Genomic DNA, 24,448 nt, shown 5'->3' with positions numbered 1-24,448 from the left:
TGCGAAGTTTGTACTTGCAGTGCAACCCTTTTCTCTGCTGTTGTTGAGCTTGCTTATCACTGTAACCATTCCTAGAGTGTGCAGAATGGACATCTTTTTGTAATCTGATGTGGAGAGCGGTGAGGGGAGAGCCTCTGTTTTGGTCCTGAGCACCTCCAGTGCTTCCAGAGTTTCTGTGTTGCATAAGTGAGATGGAGCAGGGAGCGTGTGGGCTCCTAGGCTGTGTAGGAACTGCTGGTTAGGGTGTAGGGTTTTGCACCTTGGTCTCTATCAGAGCTGTGGGATGTGTTGTTCTCAACATGTTTCCAGTCTCCTATTATAGCAGCAGTTGCAGTTATATTGAGATTTTATACCACTTGATAGAATTAAACAGGCAGTAAAATAACTTTGGTTTTCTGTATGCTGTGCTACTCAGAGAGCATGACTTTGGTGTCCTCTCATCGGTTTTCTTGGTGCACTGGCACAAAAAGGCTATATATTATTAACATTAGCTGCTGTCTGGCAGACATGTAATGATCTGACTTCTACTGGTTTGTTCATCCCAAGGGCTGCTGAGAAGTGACTCTATACCTGAGGTTGGGGAGGATGCTGCTGCTACAGTTGGTATGGCAGAAACATTTTCAGAAGAAGAACAGGATGAGCTAAGAAAAGAGCTTGCTAAGGTAAATCTCTTGCAAATAGCTCTTAAACTGGTTTTGAGAATGAAAATCTGGGATAGTGCTATCTTTGAACATACAGTTAATGCTTTGCATATTTATTCTGTGAGAGTCTGAAGCAGAGTGTAACACTTACGTGTATTGTGGGGAGGGTAAGGGAAGGTGTCAAGGAGAACAGGCAGTTCTGGCTGTAGGGAATTAAGCTGGAAGTGCTGAGCATACAGGTCTTAAACCTAGATACATGAATGGTTATCCCTTTTTTAACTCAAGTGGGAGAGGGGTAAATAGGGTGTCAAAGACAACACGGTTGGAAGCCAAAACCAAGTATTGTCTTAACTGATGTGGAGTAACTGAAGCTAATTTTTTCATGAAGGATGCTTTGTAGTAATATTCAGGTAAACACTGTTTTGCTAATATCTAACCATGTAGCTATTGTTTATAATTCATGCAGCAGGATTTTTTTAAGAGCGAGTTAAGGAAGCACTCTTCAAAACGGACTCAGATATTCAAGCCTGATTCATCAATTAAAAAAGTTGTTAAAGTCAAGCTTTGAGTCACCAGTCTTTTTTCTTTTGTAGCTCTTTAGAACCCTAACAAAAGACCCGAACTTAAGCCTAAGGTTGGCAAACCAAGGTCAGCTGTGAGATAAGCACATTTAATGCAGTCTTGGTTTTGGTAGTCCTGATGAGTATTATTTAATGCCAAACCAATCAGCTGAAGACGGTGAAGGAAATCTGGTCCTGCTAGGTAGGGTACGTCATGCTGGTCTTCTGACAGTATCCAAACACAAGTGCGTTGAAGGTTTGGATGTATGCCTTCACCTTTGTACATGTGGCCTTTGTGCCTATGTCACATCTATACAGCCCACAGAATGACATTGTAAAGCTGTTGATATCTCTGATCATGATCTAGTGGTGCTTCTGTGAAAGGCGTAAGTGACCTGTGTAAAGAAGGAAGTACACAACCAATAGAGTTTTCTAGTGGCTGAAGAGGTGCTGTGTTTTTGTTGTTGCTGGGGGAGGGTTGTTGGTTTGCTTTTTTGGTTTTCTTTTTTATTTACTTTTTTAACTGCTCAGTCTTCCACCATTTCTACCCCTGTTCTGGGGAAGGCACTCCTCTGGCTAGATCCAGCCTGCAGTTGCTGGCTTAAGCCACAAAAGAACGTTTCTGTTCAAGCAAGGATGCAGACTTGTATATGGATCAGATACGCTCTGAGTTTCCTGATACTGGTCATACCTTGGTATCTCTTCTGACGTGGAAGGAGAATACAGGCTTGGCAATTGTCCCAGGTTTGTCTAATCTTCAAGCTTCATATAGACTAACGTTGTCTAAAGGTAATGATTTCTAACTATACAGTCTTATAGTTACCAGCTTCCTTGCGCATATCCCAGTAACAGAGCTAGCTGCAGGTAGATTACTTTCTCATCAGCTTTTCTTGTAGACTATGCTGGATTTCCCTTCTAGTATTTAGAAACAACTTTGAGGCAGTGTTAAAAACATTAGCCCTTCCATTACTGATACCTAGTTAGATGTTTTAATAAATACATAGTTAAATAAATGGCTGGGTATATTGCTTTGTAATTTACCTCTCACCATCTCTACTGCAACAGGTGGAAGAGGAAATCCAGACACTCTCACAAGTGCTAGCTGCCAAAGAGAAGCATCTAGCGGAAATCAAGAGAAAGCTGGGAATTAACTCATTACAGGAACTAAAGCAGAACATTACCAAAAGCTGGCAAGATGTCACCTCGACCACAGCGTATGTACTGGTTCACAATGATTGCTTCACCTGTTGAGGTGGCAACTATGTTGTTCTTGTGTCATGTCTAAACCCTCTGCTCTTGTGAAAAAGATGAGTGAAGGTAACAGTTATGGTCACTATTAGCCATATTATCTCACGCAAAATAAGCACAGTTGACCATAATATGGGCAATTCTATTACACTTTTTGTCTGATGTACCTGAGATACCATTGCTGAGATACCATGGTGTCCCAAGTCCAACAGAATACCCTTCTTTTCCAGCCTGAAAAATTGTGGTAAACTGAGCTCATGCAGGAAGAGTGCAAAGTCAGATAACATTCTTGCCAAACACAACTGTTAGCTTAAGGTCTAGAGTGAACTGTCTTCTGCAATTAATGACTACACAGAACATAGGAGGATATACCTCAGACTTTTTATGCTGAAATTTATTAACAAAACTATTTGGTACAAGATTTTAGGCACTTGGCACGCACAAAAAACTAATACTCTGTCCTTTTTCAGTGTGTGTGCTTTTCAGGGTGTTGTTTTCTTGGTGTTTTGTGTGTGTATGATTTTTGTGTGTGTGTTTTGTGTGTGTATGATTTTTTTGTGTGTGTGTATGATTTTCTTGTGTGTGTGTGTTTTGTTTTTTTTTTTTTTTGTTCTAAGTCCTGCAATAGCAGATGGCATCTGGTCTGTGGGTGGGGTAGTAGGTTAGGTTTGTATTGGTGAACCTGATCTGAAGTCTGAGGTGACAGAGATGCTGTAGCCAGGAGGGACTGCAGTGGCTAAAAATAACCTCTTAAGTAGCTTATCCATTTGATCCTAAAGGTGAAGTATACCTCTGACACAAATCTATGTACGCTAAAAGGTTCCTTATGTGGTCTGTTAAAATAACCACAGACTTAATTTTGTTACAGATACAAGAAAACATCAGAAACCCTCTCTCAGGCTAGTCAGAAGGCATCTGCTGCTTTTTCATCTGTTGGTTCAGTCCTAACCAAGAAGTTTGAAGATGTCAGGTAGGTTTCTTTAGCTTTTCCCAAGTAGCTGCATTTTGGTAAGCGTGTGATCACTGAAATAAATTTCTGCTGTTAACATACCTAGCACTTCTAAAAGTCAATCTGTCAAGAACCCTCAGCATCTGTTCTAGGAGATCTGAGTGACTTGCTGCAAAATCTTGCATGTCCTCTCTGATGCAGAAAAAAATCTGCAAAGTTCTATGGTGCATAATTTATGTATGGAAGGAAAGTAACATATGCTATCACATCCACTGCTACTTTTGTGTTTCTGATAGTATTGCAGGTGGCAGCAGCTCTGCCTGCCTCTGTGTGATACATAGAGCACTGTCATTTCTGTTCTTAGACTTTCTCAGCTTGTGAGAAACATTCAAACAGCTAATGTCTTGTAAGTGTTTGTGGTTTGGTGGTTGTTTTGTGAGTTTGGTTTCTTTCTTGTCTTGTGTGTGGATTCCTTTCAGGTGTGTGTTATTTCTTGTAAGCTGTTCTACCTCATAGCAGTGGCTTGATTTTATTACCTTTTTAATAGACTGTTGGCAGTTTCTAATTCTTAAATATTGGCATGCAACATATTTTGACTATGTCAGATGACACAGTCCTTCATGCAAGTTAGGTAAGTTTGGTGGTCATTTTTAGCACCCTTGTGAGCTGCATGCAAAACTCCTCCCGGAAGCAATCCAATCATATGTTTAGCTTACAGTTCTTTGATTATATGATTTTTACTACTGGAACATACACAGATATTCATCTCTGCTTGTCATTTGTTGTGAATAGTGGATCAAACTTTTTTTATTTTAATTATTGGACAAATAAAAATCCACACATTCTCACAAAATATTACTGCATTGGAAAGCAGTGTAATAAAATCAGCTCTCTGTTTTCAAGTGCTGCCATTCACCTCTTTCTTGCTTTTGAAGTCTAGTGAGAAAACACTTTGAGGTGTAGTTACACAGTTACATATTTTTCTTCAGATTTATCAGAACTTCCTTTCTCTCTTTAATGCTTACTCTGGCATTGTGCAGACTACAGGCATTTTCACATTCGTTTAGGTAAGGTGGGCACAAGAGTTGTTTCTGAACCTAAGCATGTAGTCGGACTGTTTCCATTACAATTTTTAAGTTTTTGCCTGTAAGAGATATTTTTTTCCTCCAGTGTTAATGTAAAACTGAAGATCTTTTAATGCCAAGGAAGATGTTTCTTCATGTTCACCTGGTAACTATCCAAGAACATGAAATCTTGAGCACACATACTAATCAGTCTCTCTTCCTTGTAAGAAAGGAATCGGTTAAAATGATTCTGCAAGGTTGTTTGTTTTGTTTTGTTTTTTGGTTGTTTGTTGTTTTTTTTTTTTTTGGTAAAGAGACAGAATATGGTTCTGAGGTCAATAGCTTGCAAAATTCCTCCTTGTCCTTGTCTGTACAGTGTTTGTGCCTTGACAGAATAGAAATATTCCCTGTTTTGTCTATTACAACGGGTGTTTAGCATTATGACTCAAATATCTAGAGTCTGAGTGTAAAATAGTTCATGCATTCTCTGTTTATAGTTTGTCTAGTGGACAGTCCTTATCTTTGAGTAAGTACTTTAGCAGCTCCAGACTGAGTGTTTTAGTTACGGTGTCTGTATTGCCTTTTATCTGCCTAGTCTAAGCAAATATTCAATGTTTTAAGTAGTTAAAATTCCTGTGTAGCAACTTTTGTCTATTGCTCTCATCCATCTGTGCACCTCTGGGTGTGGCTTTGCCTTTTCTGTACTCTCCCACTAAGCAGCTAAAGACAGCAGTATTATCTCTGTAAAGATGCAGGGATCTGGCGGCTTGTGGAATACTAGCTAGGAGCTATAGCTGCAGGGGCAATGCCTGGGGAGGAGATGGTCAGTGACAGGGTAGATGTTAACAGAACTCAGACTCTGAAGCAAGCATAGTTTGCTCAAGTATAAGAATAGCAGCCTGTCTGAAATATCTCTCCTTTAGCATCAGGAGCCTGGAAGGTGTCTCTATACCTTTTGGATGCAGAGCTCAGCTGCTTACTCAGCAGGGTTCTGCTGGTTTCTTCCTTAAGGCTACAGTGCTCCCCTACTAGTATTAGGCTATTGCATTTGACAAGGGCAGACTCATAGCTCTCTTCTGGGTTCAGGAACTTAATACCTCAAAAGAAGAGTGTCTAATTACACAGGTTAGTGGCTAGGTGAGTGATGAGTACTTTCTATAAGAAACTAGGCCACTGGAAGATGATGTAATAGGGCCAGAGGAGTCCACACTGTTGGTGTGCTTCTTGGGGAGAATCATGGGAAGGGAAAGTCAAGGTATTTTTATAATTTCTGGAGCAGCTGGGTTTAAAAACAAGACAACATCAAAAAGTGGGAAGAACTAGTGCTGTTCAACATCTTAGCTGCACTTAAACAGGGGATTTAAAACCTCTGTTTCTTGCTTTCATGGGGACCAGGTTTGTCTGGGATGCAACCAGTGAATTCAAGTCCCAGGGTTATGTGACTACTCAAGTGCTGTCTACGTTTTTAAGACTGTACAAGTCTGAACTTTCTGAAGTCTTAGAGGTCCAGGTTATTATGTGGAAATGAGAACTCATGGGCCTGATGTTTAATTGAATGAATACTGGATACGCAGGTGTGTTTTATTCTTAATCTCATGTAGCTGCTTCATCATGGCTTTGCTTTTCTTGTATTGTTTTACCTTAGGGACTTCTCAGCTGTCATGGCATGATTTCTTCTGTGTTGGACTATTTACACATGTTTCATGTAGCAAACATCACATGCAGGTTTTCATTCTTGCACTGCAAAGTGATTTTGGAGGGACTTGGAAAAGGGAGTAAGGCAGCTAGCAGAAATGTGAACTTGGAAAGTACTGAAACAGAGGGAGAGAGGACTGGTAATGTGAAGTCAGTGCATTATTGCTTCTCTTTTGTGTTTGTTTTCTCCACTTTTTGTTTTGTTGAAAATGAACTCTGTTCCTTCTTAGGTTTCTCCTAATACTTTATTCTCCTTTTATAAGAGCATCTTGAACTTCTGATGAGCTAGCCATCCTTTTGTAGGCAACCTTGTTTTGCACAGTATTATGTGCAAAATGGCAGTAATACCCAGATGTAGCACTCTGCAAGCTTCCTTAGCAATCATAATTTTGCACTTGGCTCCTCTTGTGCTGCATCCCTGTTATGGGGCAGAAGTCCACCTGTGCCCTGTTCTGAGACTGCAGAATAATTTTCTTTGCTTGCTTTGGAAATCTGATATGATCATGGATTCCTAAACATCATCATGTATCAGCATATCAGCTATTAACAAAAGCAAATAACTAGTGCTTGTGCACTCTTAAGCCCATGTTTTCCAGGCAGGGACTCCGGCATATCTCCCTATGCCTTTCCAAAATGTGAGGCAATGTAGTGGCTATAAAAAATAATCATGTAAAGGATAAGAAAGCTTTTAATGCAATAAAAAATACACGTACGGCTGGAGAACAATTTACAGTGCCTTTTTTTTAAGCTAGAGGTTTGCTTATGAGTATTGTAAAAAGGGTTCTCTTTTCACACCACCCAACTTGATGGCCTAGTTGAGTGAGTGCTCTGATGTGGCATTTTCATTTGCACTACTTGAAGAACAAGTGATTAGATGTTAAAAAAACATCAACTGCATTTATCTAATTTAGTTCTCTTACAAACCGGATCATTCTGTGATAAAACTATATACTATCTTGTGGTGACGTTTTACAAAATAGATGCTGAGTATATATAAGTGTATTGTACAACAGCAAGTAAATCCTTCATGAATCTATGAATAGTTCTTACATTAAACTGTCTCTCTGAGATTAAACTAAACTTCCCTAGATGCCTGTTAAAAAGATATGCAGTACACATGTTGCTGCTTTTCAGTGTAACAGATTATAGATTGTGAATATATATGGGAAAAGGAGGTAGTTTTCACCCCCTTTAGCCTTAAACTACTTGCAGGGTGGGGGGAAGTTGCAGAGCATGACTGGGCAAAGAGAACTATTTTAGTATCATCCTAGTTCTATATTAAAACTTGGCAAGACCAAAACTTGTAGCAATCTACATCACAGTGAGGAATATGAATTACACTCCAGAAGACAATCGGCTTCTATATGCTCTGGAAAAGCTTGTGGAAGCCAAACCATCCATGAAGATGAAACACATCAGCTGAGGAAAGGGATGAGATGTGTGTGGCATGGATTACTGACGTGTCAGGACAGCACCTGGCCTTTGCATACCTGATTCTCAGTATGCTTAACATACAAACCAACCTTCAGTTGTGCATCTGCCTTAAGGGATCCTAGCCTTAAGGGAACTTTTTACGTGTGGTGTATTTTTCTGTCACTGTATTCTACTGATGAGCCTCCCAATGAATCTCTTAAAACTTGTTCTGCAATGAACACGGAACCTTTTTGCATCTGTGAATGTATCTTCCATTGTGCTGAAATACTAATTGGAGTTTCGGAAATGCATCAAATATGAGAGTTCCTCCCACCCTTTCCCCCTCAGCAATTGTCTGGACAGTATTCTCTTGAAAGGCATCATAAGACAATCATAAAGCAGTCCCAGGCACAGCTACAGGTTGGGCAAAGAAGAGATTCAGAGCAGCCCTGCGGAGAAGGATTTGGAGGTGTTGGTTCATGAGAAAATGAACATGAGCAGGCAGGGTGCGCTTGCAGCCCAGAAAGCCAACTGTATCCTGGGCTGCATCAAAAGGAGCGTGACCAGCAGGTCGAAGGAGGTGATCCTGTCCCTTTACTCTGCTCTTGTGAGACCTCACCTGGAGTATTGTGTGCAGTTCTGGTGTCCTTAACATAAAAAGGACATGGAACTGTTGGAACAAGTCCAGAGGAGGGCCACGAGGGTGTTCAGGGGACTGGAGCACCTCCCGTATGAAGACAGGCTGAGAAAGTTGGGGCTGTTCAGTCTGGAGAAGAGAAGGCTGTGTGGAGACCTCATAGCAGCCTTCCAGTATCTGAAGGGGGGCTATAGGGATGCTTGGGAGGGACTCTTCATTAGGGACTGTAGTGATAGGACAAGGGGTAACGGGTTAAAACTTAAACAGGGGAAGTTTAGATTGGATATAAGGAGGAAATTCTTTCCTGTTAGGGTGGTGAGGCACTGGAATAGGTTGCCTAGGGAAGTTGTGAATGCTTCCATCCCTGGCAGTGTTTAAGACCAGGTTGGACAAGGCCTTGGGTGATATGGTTTAGTGTGAGGTGTCCCTGCCCATGTCAGGGGGGTTGGAACTAGATGATCTTAAGGTCCTTTCCAACCCTAACTATTCTGTGATTCTATGATTCTGTGATTCTATGATTCTGTGATTCTATGATTCTGTGATTTTAAAACCCAGTCAAAATTTAACATTTCAAATATAGTTATGAAAAACTATGATCATAACTCTTCCTAACTTTTCTAACTTAATATTGTGGTATTTGACAAGAAACATTGAAGTTAATATCAGACTAATATGTATCAAGACTAAACTGAGATTTTGTAGAATCTAAATTAGGTGGTCTTGAAGGTATTTCGGAGCTTCTTAATCTACATCCAGTCACCTTCTAGGTGTAGGTACGTGTTGTCAGTAAGCAAAGATAACTGTAATGGCAACACCAGCAGGTTATAGAAATCCTCCAAGAATATCAGAACAGGGTTGAGACTAGGACTTTTTCCTGCGCTCGGCATAAACCTGACCTTGACTATATAGATTGATGTGACTGTTCTCGCCAGAAAATTTGTATTGGTGAGTATTGAAATCTTGCACTGAACTGAAACTGAAGACTTCTGAATGTAGGAATAATTCTTTCCATAGGAAGATTAGTTGATTGATAAGACTCTTGTGTGTTCACTTTGTACCTGATATTGTCACAACCGTAAATGCAGCATGACTCTTACTGCTTGAGAAACTTGAGTAGACACACCGTTGCAGCTATGCAGAATATGTACTACCAAGCATGGCACTTGAATCTTGCTAAAAAGGAAAAAAGTTGTTGCAGCTTTTGCTCTGATGTACTTGTGTGTGTGCATGGCTAAGCAATTTGTGAAAGCAAAACCAAGCAGTTGGTACATAAGACTGGCTATTTACCAAAGACAGTATTTAGAAGTCAGCTCTCTAAGGCAATTGCTTCTCAGTCTATCACTTAAACTAACTTCTTGCTTTCTTTTTTCTTAATGCTGGCATTTAGTATACGCTCCATACAACATTCAATTAGCATGCCTATTATGAGGTAATGTATGCATAATGGAACTGTTGGGTTTGTTTATGTTCATTTATGGAATCAAGTAAAACTGCACTTAAGTCAACTCACATGGATTTAAAACAAAATCAAAAAAGCCACCCAACTTTGTAGTAAATTGGAATGTAACAAAATTTGTTTTTATTTCTGCTTATTGGTGGCAGTTATCACACATCTGGGATGTGACCAAGTATACTTTCCTGCTGTTTAGGGAACTATGACAACTTTTCCCTACCCAATAGAAATGTACTGCTACTAAATGACTCCACGTTTAAAAGGCACTAGCTTCTCACATGGGTTAGAACAATGAAAGTGAGTAAAAAGTACTGTGGTTTCACAACAGGGCTCTTGCTGACTTGGAGTGCTGGCCTTTTCTCTCCCCTTGCTTGCTTGTCCCTCCATCTCTTAGGAGGGTTTGTTTTGATATATATATTGGTGCCACTGCGTGCTTTCTCAAATGAAAGAGTGCTGCTAAGTGTGGGTGACTGACACAAATACCAGGCTAAGGGGGAAGGGAAGTTTAAGACTGCTTTTGAAAAAAAAACAACAAAACAACCAACCACCGAATAACACCCCCCCCAACCCCTCCTGTTTTTCATCTTTAATAATTATTTTTAGTCTCCTGTGAATCCTTGGGCCTGGTCTGCTGAAGGCAAGCATTTTCCATTCTGCATAAATACAGGAAAGATGTACAGGCTGTTGAACAAATTTCAAAATGGCAGTGCTAGCTAGTTGGAGCATTAAGCCACTCTTCTGACCCTAATAAATAATACACTGGCCCTCAGCATTGAACATCTAAGGATATTCAATGCTGAATGCTGCTTTTCATATTGCAAATGGTAAATTCTGTATCACAACTGTCTCCAGCACTTCAAAGGCAACGGGGATTGTCCCCTAAATTTAACATGTTAGCAGAAAATGTCCCTATTAACCATATTTCGTTAATTGAACACATGCCCTATTAAACTAGTTTTCCTATAACAAGTGGAAAAACTCTGGCAAGCTTTCTTTAGCAGTAACACACTAGTCTAACCAGAAGTGATGACTAAGCTGTTCTGAAACCATTTAAGCCAGAAACATGTTTGAAATCACTGGGAATAATAAGCTAAACCTAAAATACTTTCTAGTTCTCCCTTCTGTGGTATGATGAAATATCCTATCGCAGAGCGTGGCAGTGCTCAGTTGCAAGCGATACAAATGAGCTGTATCTTGAGTGCATTTGAATTTCAGTTATGTAATATTTGGGAAATCCAGATAGAAACTATTTTTAGGCTACCCTTAAACCAAGGAAAGAGCCCCAAGCAAAATTTATGTTGACATTAGAAAAAGCAACTGTCTGCTTGTTTTGTGATATTTACAGACAAACACAGATATGGTTGTAATTCTGTGGTTCCTTTTTCTTTTATTATTATTTTCCTAGAAATTCTCCTACTTTCAAATCCTTTGAAGAAAAGGTTGAAAACTTGAAGGTAAATATAATTAAAACTCCTTGGTAATTGTGGAGCTGTGGATGTGGAGAAAAGACAGAAGTGGACTCAAGGCAACCTGTGTTTTAGTTACTGGTAAAGTGTTGAAGGTGCTTAGATGACATCCTTTTAAGTGTTGTGGAAGTGGTTTCTCTGCCTAATGATCTGAGGATAAAAAATGGGTTTCCTGCACCTCTTCCAGGAGGGTGCCTTTAACTAGGGGGACTAACAGCTACCTAACCTGCACAAACAGCTAGGACAACATACCTAGTGTTATGTATCCAAAATGGTGTAGCCTTTTATTTCCATGCCTTCTTAAGGGCTAATACCCTACACAAGAGAACAGCTTGGAATGTTTCTCTTATTTCTGGCATAAAATACACAAGGCCTTTGTACCTTAATTTAGAATTTACTCACAAAAGCTTCAAGTGCCAGAAACAACCATTATTAACTTCTTGAGATTAAAAAAACTCACTAATACATGTAACTGGAACCAGATTTGTCTGTTCTCATGGGCACACTGGGCTGTATGAGAAGCATGCAAGTGATAACATGGGGAACTAGACGTTCCCTTGCAAACTAATGGACATTAACACTCCTGCCATTCCCACAGGGATATAATGTAGAGGGAAAAGGAAAACACATTACCTAGAGAAAGTAAAGTAGTTGCTGTGCTTCACTGAAGATCTTGGGAATTGCTGTTGAGAATGAAAATTCTTCAGTGTTCTTTTTTGAGGTTCAGTGTTCTTTTTTAAGCAATACAGAAGTGAGTTTTAACTCTGAACCTTTCAAAGCCTAAATGGCTTGAAAGGCTGCAAACCCACATCCATTTTTAACTGAGGGCATGCCAACCTTCAGACTCCTTGGAATGAGGGCTGCTGCTTCATGCTGCGTGCATTAAGAAAGCAGAGGGAGACTGCTATGTTAGTCTGCTGCTGGTGGTTGCTTTCCAGATGATACTTAAAAACTTGCCTTTAGAGTATTGCAGAGGTAGCTCCATCCTGGAAAAGCTGCTCTGCTGAAAAGTTATTAAACTTTCTCCTGCAGAGGTACTGGTTTACACTGTTCAGCATGTTTGGCATGTCAAATAACTGCAGTTTTATGTTGAGGCGCTCTCTGTGTTCTAGTCTAAAGTTGGAGGAAGACAACCTGCTGGAGGAGACTTTGGAGAAGTTCTCAACTCTGCTGCCAATGCCAGTGCCACAGAAACGATCACAGAACAAACACAGGAGGAGACCCACTGAGATTCCTGCTGCTGTCCTGCTACCCACTGCCAGATGCTGCAAGCGAAAACTAAGCACACTTGTAACATTATTTGCGCTTTTCCCACCAGATGTGCTTTTATTTAGCATGTAGCTGTTTTACCAGGTTAACTGATACCAAGCTTTTTTGTGGGTTCAAAAATATTTTTGAAACTAAAATACACTGTTTGGGGTTTTGTGTGGGAAGGGGAATTTTTATGCCTTTCAAGGGTTTAAAGGACTTACTTGTAATTTGAAGGCAACCTTTAAAATATAGCAATGAAAAAACCCTTTTTGGAGAAGTTAATTGTATTGTACATATACTGTGGATACATAATTCCTTTTGACTCTGTAACTACTGCTAAATTTAATTATTATGAATCTGCTGCTGCTGCCAGACTGAAGCTTATGATTACTTCAGTTAAGCGTTGCCTGCAGAGGACATCAGGCCAGGGGGATTGTGCCCAGCTAAAGACAGGACTTCTTCAGGCTTTAAATAAGTTACTTGTAGCAGGATTACACCTGGGTAGGACAGAGCCGTCTTACAAACATGTTCCTCATAAAACAGTTGCAAACAGGGTAATACATAACATCTGGAACTTACCCATTTGTCTGTGGATTATCCACCTGGGAAGGAAGCTCCTAACCATCACAGACGGAAGCAATATGCCTAGCAGTGCTGGTTTGGTTCAGTTACAGTAACATTTTCAGTCTTGTTTTTTGTCCATGATGCTAATGTGGCAGGATACACTGCTGAACTTCTGATCACTTGTGAATAAATTCATCTTAATCCACACATGGTGGCATCAGACTAACAAAGCATGGACTGTAACAGTAAGCCTGAGAATGACATTGGTTCTTTTCTAGGCAGCAACAGAACTGCTCTCAAATGCTGATGCTGCTTCCTTCATAGGCTGACCATTGGAAGCATCTGCTAGACTGTCTTATACTCTTTTTACATGTTAAAAGCTCTGTTCCTGTTTAAGAGTCCAGCAATCTGTTATAGCACAGTGTAGCTCTTCTACAAGATCTGTTCTCCTACATGTTGTTTTAGCTGATGTACTCTTCAAGTCTCTTGTATGTTGTGTGTTTCTGGCACATGGAGTTGGTACGGTTAGAACTGGAAACAAATTTTGAAAACAGTTGTGTGAAATTCATGAAACTTTAACTTGCCACAAATGTTTGGAGGAAAAAAAGTTGGCTCCTGACAACCCTGTGTGTCACATGTAGTAAATATGCTTAATTACATGTGAGAAGCTTAATAAAAACATGTATGTGAGGAATGTATTGTCCTGTGAATACGGAGGATAATTGACTTTTTTATTTCTACTTCAAACAGTGCTTTTAAGTTTGGTTTCAAAGCAGTGCTGATACATACTACTCACATGGGGGATCTACACTGAGGAGTTTGATGTTCCTAGGGCCTAAGCCTAGGTTGACTTCTAGTGACTTACATAAACTGACATGATTCCATTTGGAAGTTCAGAAAAGGGGTCGACGTGCACCCTCAGCCTCTGACAGCTCAGAATGGAGAACTGATGACACAGCAGGAGTGGAGCTCTCTCTCTCAACTGTTAGTAACAAGTCGAGCAGGTCCTTCCGGAACGTGATCCTTCTTGGATGGGTTCTGTTTCGGTTATTTAACTGATGAACAGACACCTAGTCCAGAGCTGGGTCTGCACGCTGTTACGCTCAGACTTGCAGCTGCACCCTCGCGTGCAAACACCCTTAGGGTGGCTGTTGTCACTGAAGTTTTACTTTCGCTGCGATCTGCGCTAACGTCGCCGTCCCCAGCCCCGTCCCGCCGGACCGGCTCCTCCAGCCAAGACACAGCTGCGGGCTTCGTTCCCCTCCCCTTGCCAGGGGCTGGCCGCCTGGCTGGGCACGCAGCGGCTTTCCCTGCGCTGTCCCGTGGCCAGCCGGGTCTCCTCCCGCAGCGGTAGCAGGAGGGCCGCAGGGACCGGCCGCCTCCTGCCCCTAGCCGCGGAGGGCAACCCGCCCTCCTTCGGCAACCACGGCGTCTTCCCCGCTCCGCCTCAGCCCAGCATGATGCGCCTGCGCCCGCCTGGGCGTAGCGCAGGGTCAGAGTTCACGCTCCGCCCTGCACGCGGGCAGTCATGGCGGCGCCGAGCTGGGCGCTATTCGCTGCGCGGGCCGCGCTCCGGCCGTGGTGGCTGCGGGCGGTGAGGCGCTGCAGCGATGCCCCGCCGGCGGCAGCTGTGGGTGCCTCCGCTCTCCCGCAGCAGACAGCAGAGCGGCCGAGCACAGATACCGCGGCCCCCGGCCCCCGGCAGGTGAGGGCGCGGTGGGGAGGCCGGGTAGGGCAGTGATCGGGGCGGTTCCGGCCCCGCCGTCCCGGTGGGGCCTTCCCTCCAGCGCCCTCCCGCGGATCTTCTGCCGCCTTCCTCTGCTCTTTGGCCGGTGCAGGCAGCGTGCGTCCCCGCTGCTTCGCTTTAGCCTTCCTGAAACGCTGGCCCCGTGCACAGCCCTTTGCCCGCCACCGTGCTTGTTGCCGCGTGTGTGTATCGCCTGCTCGGAGAAGTCCTGTTTGCCCCATCCCTGGCAATCTTCAAGGCCAGGCTGGATGGGGCTTTGAACAGCTTGGTCTAGTGGAAGGTGTCCCTGCCCATGGGAGTGGGGGTTGGAACCGGATGAGCTTTGAGGTCCCTTCTAACCCAAACCATTCTGTGCTTCTCACCTCTTCATCCTTCGTAATGACTGTCCTACAGAAATACTGACAGTTTTCATGCCGTTTTACTTTTAACCTACTCCTACAAAAGTCTAATATAGAAAGCGTACAAGTAGTTTTGGGTGTGTAGAATGCAGAGTACAACTGTCTGGGCAAAACTGTATTCTGCCTTTTACAGGCAGGCAGGGAAGATGTGGAAAATCTTTAGCTAAGTATTTTAGCAGGTCAAATCAAAGACCTGTCAGGCCAGTACTTTACAGATTTGTAGTGGAAATATGAAGGCTGGTGTGAACGAAACACCTATGGAAATGCAGGTGTATGAAGGCATCAAAAGAAATAGCAGGACTGGGGTAGAAAGAATGTATATTAATGTGGAAAACCACAGTTTTCTGGGAAGCCGTTTTTGGAAGTGAAATTGCTGTTGCTGTCAAGGCCTGCACTCTGATAACCTGCAGCACAGATGAGTCACCAAGAGCACACCCTGTTTCTGAACCACAACAGGAAGGCAATAGGCTTGTGTTGTATTTCATGTGCCATTTGTTTTCCTGTTACTCCATCATGAAAACAAACATGGAGAGATAGACAGTGAGCAGCAGCCTGCTATTTACTGAGGCTGCACTTAGAGATTCTGGAGCAAATCTGTGCCTCTGTTTTCCACTGCATAATCTGCATAATCTGTGCCTCTGTTTTCCATTGAATATCTGCACTGGCAAGGCTGGCTATGCAAAGAGCAAACATCTGCCTAACCCAGGGTGCTGGCTCAGGTGGTGCCCAAGGGTGATGTCCATGGTAGGGTTTAGGAAGGGATTCACTTGATTTAGCTATAGAGGATGCTGAATGCTACTTCAGGTATTTGAGGGGTTAATTTTTCATTCCCTTTTTCTTTCCATTGAAGTAAGAAGCCAGAAATCTTATCTTTTCTCTTTCTATCAATAAATAAATAGTCATCAAGACTTTAAACTGAGATGTTACATAGTATCCACAACATCATTTTGAAGTGGAATTACATACACAAATATAAACAATGCAATACGGAAATCAAATTGGAAGTGTAAAGTGAAGAGCTGGCCTACGACTCTGGATTTCTCAACACTGTCGAGTTGCTCCCTCGAAAAGAGGAAGAGCAGTAGCTTGCTTTGCAGTGTCATGGTGATGTTAAAAGCGTAACAGTGAGATGAAGTAAGATTACCATGAGTCTACTTTCATGCTGTTCTTAGCCTAGTCAGGAAAGACTTTGGTGAGCCCATGTGTGATTGATGATTATTCAGTGATTGCTCTTTTGAGAGTGTGCAGAAGAGGAAAATAAAAGTGCTCTGGCTTGTAGTGTAATCTCTTAGTTCTGTGTAGTTTCCTTGAAATCGCCTTTTCACCATTTTTAACTGATTTTAAAATGCTAGGAGTTATGTTACTTGGTAAATAAATTTTCCACAGCAACCCTGATGCTAATGTGGGATTACCCAGCATAAAGCTGGGTAATACTTACGGGAGGATGTACTAGATGCTGCTGGAAGAACTGAAGGCATTAGACCTTGCGAGAAAATCCCTCTGAGGGGAGCAACTCAGGAGCTTGCCTCAGGGAAGGATGTGGTGGCTCCGCTGCAGTCCCTTCCTGGGGTACCGTACATCTGCAGGATCTACTCTTCCAAGCAGGTGGAACGTGGTCTTGCTCATCCCTTCCCTGAGCTGCAGCCAGAGGAAAGTTTCTGCTCCTAATCTGGTGGCAAAGAGACAGGTACAAAGTGCTACCTGGCTTTTGGTTTACTTGTAAGAGCACAGAGATGTTATTTGGGTCTTTAGTGTTTGTATTGCTTCCAACTTGCTTCATAGGTACCTTATAGTGCTCTCTGCCATGTTGGTAATTTCTTAGGGTTTTGTTCTTCTGTTGCTGTTTTGCAAATAGGGAAACTTACAGAGCACTTAAATAGTACTTAAAATTGTTAAAAAGTTATCAGCTTTATAAGCAAAATATTCTGCTAAATCCACATGATATTTAACATTGTCTACAACAGGCAGCTTCTTACTGCCTTTTTTTTTTTTGGTCTGTGTTTTTATAAAGTCTTAAGTTTTGCATTCTAAGATGAACAAAAAAATGACATGTTTAAAGTTCTTTTCTTCTCTGTAGAATTGCTTAAACCTTTCAGAAGGACAGGAAATACTTTAGGTGTTACCTTTATTTGCAGACTGAAGCTGCCTGCTGAGCAAAATGGAAAAACTTGCTTTTTAGGATGGAGCTGATGATTCTTGTTGATATGGGTAGAGAAATGATTGTTGGACTACGTTCATAGGTAGTTTACCAACATTTGAAGAAAATGTAAGAATGAAGCAACTAATTAAGAATAAATGGCATATTTTTGTGCAGTATGGACTAAAGAGTCTTAAAGTGTTTTAAAAATAAGTGGTAAATTTGTCAAATGTAGTTTTAGGTAGAAATGGGTTATTGCTATGCTAGCTTTACTGCTGATCTGTAATATGTATCATGGTGTGATAAAACTCTTCTGGTAACTTTTTACTTTATAGTAACAGGGACAAGTCATCAAGTGAGTGCTGGAGCTCAGTGAAATGAGGGAAACGTTATCTTTCTTGGGAAGCAGAGATCTCCAGCCCACAGAGGTGCTGCGCTTGGGTTTGGGTGCACTTCCGTGCCCGGCACAGCAGAGGGCATTGCTTGTTTCTAGATGTCGCAGGAAAAGTAGCACGTTTGAGGAATTTCGCATTTGGTTCTTTGAATACTGTCTTTTAAGGGAAAGCATTCATTAAGAAGTGTAACTGACTTTGTCCAAAGTTCAGATGGAAGGGGCTGGGTTGGTATCAGTACATCGTAGTAAGTAATTTCTGAAAGAGATTAGAAATTATTCTTCCAGAGATGACTGTATTTTTAAATCTAGTCAGCTATAGGTTCTTTCTTGAAAGGATTTGGGGATTCAGAGGTTTCAGGAGTACGTCCATATATTTAAATTTCAAGTCACTATTTAAATAAATAAAACGTCAATATTAGAGCAAATACAAGCTATTTTAATAGGTGATATAAAGAGTTGCCTTCTCTATTTATGTTTTAGGGGAGGGATTAAAAGCTAAAACACAAAAGTGAGAATTTTAAAAGAAGTTTTACACTTTGTTCTGAAAGCTACATGGATATGCTTTATAAAGGATTTGTATCTTTCTTGCTTGTGCAGTATTTTGGCAACTCCAGTTCAAAATAGTGTGTAACACTGGATGTTTTGAAATCAAACATTAAAAAAATCCAAACTATTTTAAATGTAATTATTGGTGGGGAAATATTTCCCCCAGTGTATCTTCCCAGCTAAGTTAACATTTAAAAGATGATTTTACTGAAGTTGCAGTTACTTGAGCATGAAAATACTTGTTTATATTTTGTGCAGTTTTCACTTGTAATTTTGTAGCGTAATACTTCTGAGGACAGACACCTATAATCTTTGCATGGATGGAGTGCTCTTCAAGCGTTGTTAAGTAACTTATGAACTTTTTTTGTTTTAATGGCAAATATAGCAACATCATATAAAACCTATATGCCAAGGACAGAAGTTGCTCTTTTAAGCAGGTTACCTTCTGGCCAGCATTCAGGTACTGAAAACTGCTGACTGAGAGTTGAACTTCCCAGTTGTGGGATTAGTGGGAGCTGAAGTGAGTTTTCTTTACCTGGAAGTTTCTCTTGGCTTACTTTGCCACCTTGTACGGCAGCGTTTGAGGAACTTGTGATATGTCTGCTACTGCTGCACTGTGGACACATGCTAGTGCTTTCAGGTTAATGCTAAACAAGGACTGTATCACAAGCTTCTCCGCATCTTCTCAGCTGGATCTGCTCGAAATGCTGGTTTGCATTATAGTGGGAATGAGCCTGTTTGTCCCTCATTTGACCTCTGCAAAGGAGCAGTTCTAACTTGTGAATGCTCTGGCTGAGGCACCAAAACTTGGCTCTTCTGACGTGGGTTTGCCCCGTCTGTGGGCACAGCTGGGCCTGATAGATGGCCTGCTTTGCATACAACAGAAGTGCTTGCATGGCAGGATTTTGTAAAACTCGCATGGTGTTGGAACAACACTGAAGAAAACAGGACTTGTGCTCTTGTGGGGTGGCAGGAGAAAAACGCATGCCGTCCCTTTGAAGGTGTAATTATAGTAAAATTGTACATGGTTGTAATAAGCAGTGGTGACTCAGGAACACAAATCAATGTAGGCAGACCCTGAGCACGTTGCACAGCTCTGTCCTTGGTTGGCATGAGGAAGACCACAGTGCTGGTGGAGAGTGGGTTGCAGTTGTCTTCTGGAACTCACTCCTTTAGAAAACTATGGGTTAGAAAGTGCTCACTTTGGCATTGCAGGAGGTCTGTGAGTGATAGACATTATGTGATATGCCTTGAATGACTGGCTGTCAGGGTAGAATCCCAAAATTCAAACTGTCTTGGGACTACCAAAATCATGGCGAAAAGCAAGAGGATATCAGGTGCCCACTCTTGATTGATTGACTACAGACGATATAGCTGGAAGAAGGTGCATGGAACTGTAATGTAAAGGTTAAATAGGAATTTAAATACTCCTAGTGGTTAATGTTATCAACAGGATATTTACATCCACTGTTGCTGTAGGAAATCCCAGTTACTCTCCTATGACTATTGAAGCAGCAGTCTGTCCTCCGGGAGCCTGGAAAAAAAGTGCCTGGAAGAGTGGGGTGGTGATAACTGGAGAAGCTGTCAGTCTGGAGATAAGACAGTGCTGTTGTACGGGGCTGACAGTGTCCCATTTCAGCATGGCCACCCTATACAGCAACCTAATGTGAGGATACGGACATACGATTGCTCTGTGTGTGCTTATCTGGCAGAGTTTTCTTTTTGAAGTAATCCATGTGGTAGGTTCACTCCTTTTCCCTGGTTTAGAGGGTAGGTGATTTCTGTTCAGAATTGCACTGGAGGGTTATACATTGTATTATAGCAGGGAAGAAATGCAGAACAAGCAGTGTCCTGATTTTTTCCTATAGTCTTTAAAGAAAGCTACAGGGAAATATTTTTTTTTTTAATTATGTACAGAAGTTACTTAATTTCAAGAAAAATAAGCAGCTTTAGTGTGACCAAATCATGTGCTATTTTATGTTAGGAAATAAATTCTTAGCTCAGCATTGTTTAGCAAATGATCCTTCTGGCTAGTCAACTGCGTATTTTCAAAGCTGCATTTGAAATTCTTCATGGAAGTCTTGTTTCATGAGTTCTGCACTGTGTTCCGAATTGAAGTGTGAAGATAACTGGAAAACCTTCTTTTTACTACAAACACAAAGAAGTTGGTATGGAGTCACTCAGTGCAGCAAGTTGTTCCTTTGTAAGATATGTTGGGTAAGCCTTGATTGTTTGGGTAGCATTATAGTGTGCTAGCAATATGATTTTGCTGCTTTCTGCTGGTTTAAATGGGCAATTGATTGATGAAGAAGTTTCAAAAAAGTGTCTAGAAGCAGCTGCGGATCCAGCCCGGATGCCCTTCCCCTCCTTGGACGTACTCTAGTGTTTTATGGTATTCCTCCTAAGCTCAGTTGTGTAAAGTCAAAGGAAAAAGAAGTGTAGTATTAAATTTTAGTAATGTATATTGCTGTATGTAACACCAGAAGATTCAGACTCAGACAAAATAGAGTATAGAAATAGTTGACTAAAAAAGTCACCTGCCTATGAGCAACATCTAGACAATAATATGTGTCATTATTATTGTAAATACTTATTCTCTTTCATGAGTTTGACAAACAGTTCATGTACTGCATCTTGAGGATAAGTCTAAGATACATCCATCTTCAAATACAGAAAAAAAGCTGCAGATAGCCTTAACAGGAACATAAAGAGATTTCTAGACAACAGAGAAGTTCTAACATTGAAACTGCAGTTGAGGAAAGTCTGTTGAATATTATGACAAATCCTGTTCCTGTGATCTCTCTTTAGGTTTTGTTGTTTTTTGTTGTTTTTTTTCCTTGAGATCTGCATGATCCTACTTGAAAACTGTAACTGTGAGAGGCAAAAGTTGTTTTCATCATGATGTTTTACTGATTGTGCTACATGTATTTGGTTAATTCTTATTAGCATCTCTTTTAAAGATGTGCTTAGTTCACAATATTATGTTGTTCGTTATTATGAGGACTATGTATATACAAATATATACATACAAGTTTATTGCGTGTTCTCTGCATGGCTGTGGTACTCTTAATTAGAAGTTATTCTGTATGCAAAAGTAAAATTAGGTGTGGAACATACTATATTCATCAGTCAGTACCAAAACACAGAGCTTGATGGAAGGATGTTGATGAATGTAAACTGACACCAAATCATGTATGGTGAAACTTTCATTGTTTTTAAAATACAAGTGTAATCTTTTCCTAATCTCCAATCAAAATATAATTTAAAACATTATATATATAATTAGCCTTTTTAGAAGGCTAATTTCAATCTGTGAGGCTGGCTTAAAAATCCTGTCTGTAGCCAAGCAAAAACTTCCAATGCTCTTTGCCAAGTATGACAACTATTACCCTTATATCTTCCTATTACTATGTTTGTTTCCCTTTGGATAATGCTGTGAAATATGAATCGCCCTATTAGTAAAACTGAAGTTTAGTTCTTCCCATATTTTTTTAATTTTGGGATGAGAAAGGTTGGTAAATAGGAACTGTGACTTAGACATAAATGAAGATGTTCAGTGAAAATCAGTTATCTGTGCATTACATGCATTTCAAAATAGTTTTGTAGATATTTTTGTGTGGTAGCCTCTTTCTGAGACACAGTTCTTCCTAGGTGGAAGTCAATGAAGCAACACACCTCTTGCAGATTTTCTTTAGGAGTTATGTGCCAGAAGATTTTATTGCTTACATATGATGTTGGGAAAATGGTATGTCTATTTTGACAGTATAACCACACATTTATGTAACTGAAGATTAACCAGTTGATTTTTAGGCTGGAAAGGATCACTGTGGCCATCTAGGCTGACTTTGACATAAGGCACTGAATTTCAGTCAGAGACTCTTGCACTTACCTTAGCAAGCTTGTCTTTCAGATAAATTAGGGTACTTAAAGATAAATAAATACCCTCTATTCTGCTCTTGTGAGAATCTTCCTGGAGCACTCGGTCCAGTTCTGAGGTCCTCAGTGCAAGGAAGACCTAATGGGTCCAGGGGATGGCCATGAAAGTACCTCTTCTGCAAAGAAAAGCTGAGAGAGTTGGGGTTCAGTCTGGAGAAGAAAAGACTTCAAGGAGACTTTTTTGTGTCCCTTCAGTATTAGAGGGCTTCTAAAAAATATTCCTCCATCTTTCTTACCAGGGCAAGTAGTGATGGGAAAGGGACAATGGTGTTAGTCTGAAAGAGGGTGGTAGGAACAGGTTGTCCGGAGAAGTTGTGGCTGCCCCATCCCTGGCAGTGCTCAACGCCAGGTTGGATGGGGCTTTGAGCAACCTGGTCTAGTGGAAGGTGTCCGTGCCCGTGGCAGGGCAGGGTTGGACTGAATGAGCTTTAAAGTTCCCTTCCAACCTAAACCATTCTATGGAAAAAGTGTCAATCATAATACATGTATGTAAGAAAGCAACATTAGAGTTTATATTCCAGTACTACTTCTGGTGTTTTCTGCTTTGTGAGGGCAACTTGGATATCTGTTTAATGGGATTTTCTAGAGTTCTGTGGTTTTTGTTTGGTTTTTTTTTGTTTGTTTGTTTTTAGTTTTTTTTTCCCTTCTTCAATGTTATTCTAGTTTACTTGGGACTAAATTGAAAAATAGAGTAAGGTATTCTTAATTTCCCAGCTTTATTGCTCAGCTGGTTTCACATGGATTGGCAAGAGCAACGTTAAGTTCTCTGGTTTGCAACTAAGGTTTGTAATGTTGTCAGATTGTTTTGTCTGAGCTGCACAGAAAGCTTATGGAGTAGATCATGCTCTTTCAGGTGTTCCACAGGAGACAGGGTGCTCTTCTCCAGGCAGCTCAGTTCAGGTGTGCTCCTAAGTCATACTGGGACACTGAGACTTCTAGCAAATTGTATGCAGCCAAGTCACTGCCAGATTTTACCTTCAGGTTAGCAGTGAAGTATGGAGGTATGTTAGCTTTGATACCTGTGCTCCTTACAGCCTAATCATGTAGTGTGTTTAAAAAAATAAAATGAATCAGGGTTAAAACAAAGAGGTCTTTACAAAATACTACTAGACTTGCATAGTAAATTAGTTGCCAAAAATTCTGATACCTACACTGGAATTTAAATGACTCTTTGCCAAAACACTTAGTCACTGCTTCTCACTAAGGGATGCTTAAATGCCTGGTATCAGCTTTTTACTTCCAGCCCTTTTGGCTGAAGAGTTTGGTTTGTTTTGCTTTCTAAAATAAAACTACATTTCTGCACTGTGCTGAGGAGAATATATGGATGCTTGTCTTTTGGTTGAAACAGCAGAGGTTTGCTTCATTTTCTGGCAGTTCATTGTGGGTTCTTGTAGCTTAAAGGTCTTGATGGGAAAAAACTCTGGACAGTTAAACTCCGAAGTATGCAAGGTTTTTGAAAGTTAATGCAGATATCATGAAGATAAAAATGAAAAATATATCAGTCAATTTTCTTCCTCCTCTTCTAGGCAGAAAAAGCTGTTTTCCTTTGCTTTTTCCTATCATAATATCTGGGGTTTGAGCAACCTGGTCTACTGGAAGGTATCCCTGCCCATGGTGGGGGACTGGAACTAGATGATCTTTAAAGTCTGTTCTGTGATTCTAGGAGAAGCTTTCATTGCTCACTGTGCTCTTTTTGAAGAGCAGTTTTGTAGTGCCATATTGTATTAAAACAGTGATGCTGTTTTCTTTCTCTCCTGCTTTCTTCAAAACTTACCTTTAAAAAAGATGGGTACAGACACACCTGTGTTTATTCCAACACTATACAATTTGAGGTCTGCTGCTTTTGATGGTGCAATTCAAAGCATTACTCAGGTATGGACAGAAATTAATGAATATGGTATCTGCTGGAATTTTTAGCTATACTGATACTTCTTCTATTGGACTGTAGATATTAAATAATTACTTTTAAATGTATATTAGAACCCTTATAACTAAAATAATTACCTTAATTCAGGTCATCATAGCATAAGCTGTTGTGCAAGTGCTGTCTTTACAGAAATTGGGCCTTGTAACAATCTGTAGGAAGTGATTCATATGAAGCTTTTGTAATTATCTCCTTGTTTACTATCAGGGAAGCTTCCAGCTTGCTCCTTGACTGCTTTCAGAGCTCTCCTTTTTGACTTTGCAGTCATTAATCTTAGATATTTCCCCTAAATCACTGCTTTTATTTCTGCGTTGAATCACAGCTCCTCCTTTTATGCTTTATCTTTGGATTATTTTCCTGCAGTAGTTTTATTACATGACCCAAATCTTGCTTTTCTTTCAGCTTTATACAGTAGTTAATCTTTA

The 24,448-nt window shown here is 40.8% G+C and overlaps 2 protein-coding genes across 5 annotated transcripts in view; both read left to right on the top strand.

Annotated features, from left to right (window-relative positions):
• Window positions 1-12,644, top strand: part of TPD52 (tumor protein D52) — a 41,759-nt gene extending 29,115 nt beyond the window's left edge. For 2 of the 4 annotated variants that reach the window (XM_062641578.1, XM_062641575.1), the window contains exons 2-8: window positions 547-662; window positions 2,267-2,415; window positions 3,318-3,419; window positions 4,439-4,465; window positions 9,595-9,636; window positions 11,066-11,114; window positions 12,239-12,644. In XM_062641578.1, the coding sequence (XP_062497562.1) occupies window positions 547-662; window positions 2,267-2,415; window positions 3,318-3,419; window positions 4,439-4,465; window positions 9,595-9,636; window positions 11,066-11,114; window positions 12,239-12,355 (602 nt within the window). In that variant the 3' untranslated portion in view covers window positions 12,356-12,644. The remainder of the gene's footprint in view (window positions 1-546; window positions 663-2,266; window positions 2,416-3,317; window positions 3,420-4,438; window positions 4,466-9,594; window positions 9,637-11,065; window positions 11,115-12,238) is intronic. The other 2 variants (XM_062641576.1, XM_062641577.1) reach the window with 2 other exon arrangements.
• Window positions 12,645-14,437: 1,793 nt separating this feature from the next.
• Window positions 14,438-24,448, top strand: part of MRPS28 (mitochondrial ribosomal protein S28) — a 78,939-nt gene continuing 68,928 nt past the window's right edge. The window contains exon 1 of the mRNA XM_062641579.1: window positions 14,438-14,646. Coding sequence (XP_062497563.1) covers window positions 14,470-14,646 — 177 coding nt within the window. The 5' untranslated portion in view covers window positions 14,438-14,469. The remainder of the gene's footprint in view (window positions 14,647-24,448) is intronic.

This window comes from Pezoporus occidentalis, unplaced genomic scaffold, assembly GCF_034315485.1.
Source record: "Pezoporus occidentalis ecotype Australia unplaced genomic scaffold, CSIRO_AGI_Poc_V1 ctg69, whole genome shotgun sequence".
In the NCBI taxonomy this organism is placed as follows: Eukaryota; Metazoa; Chordata; class Aves; order Psittaciformes; family Psittacidae; genus Pezoporus; species Pezoporus occidentalis.
Note: the sequence above shows the minus strand (reverse complement) of the source record. Positions and strands in the feature narration are given on the sequence as shown.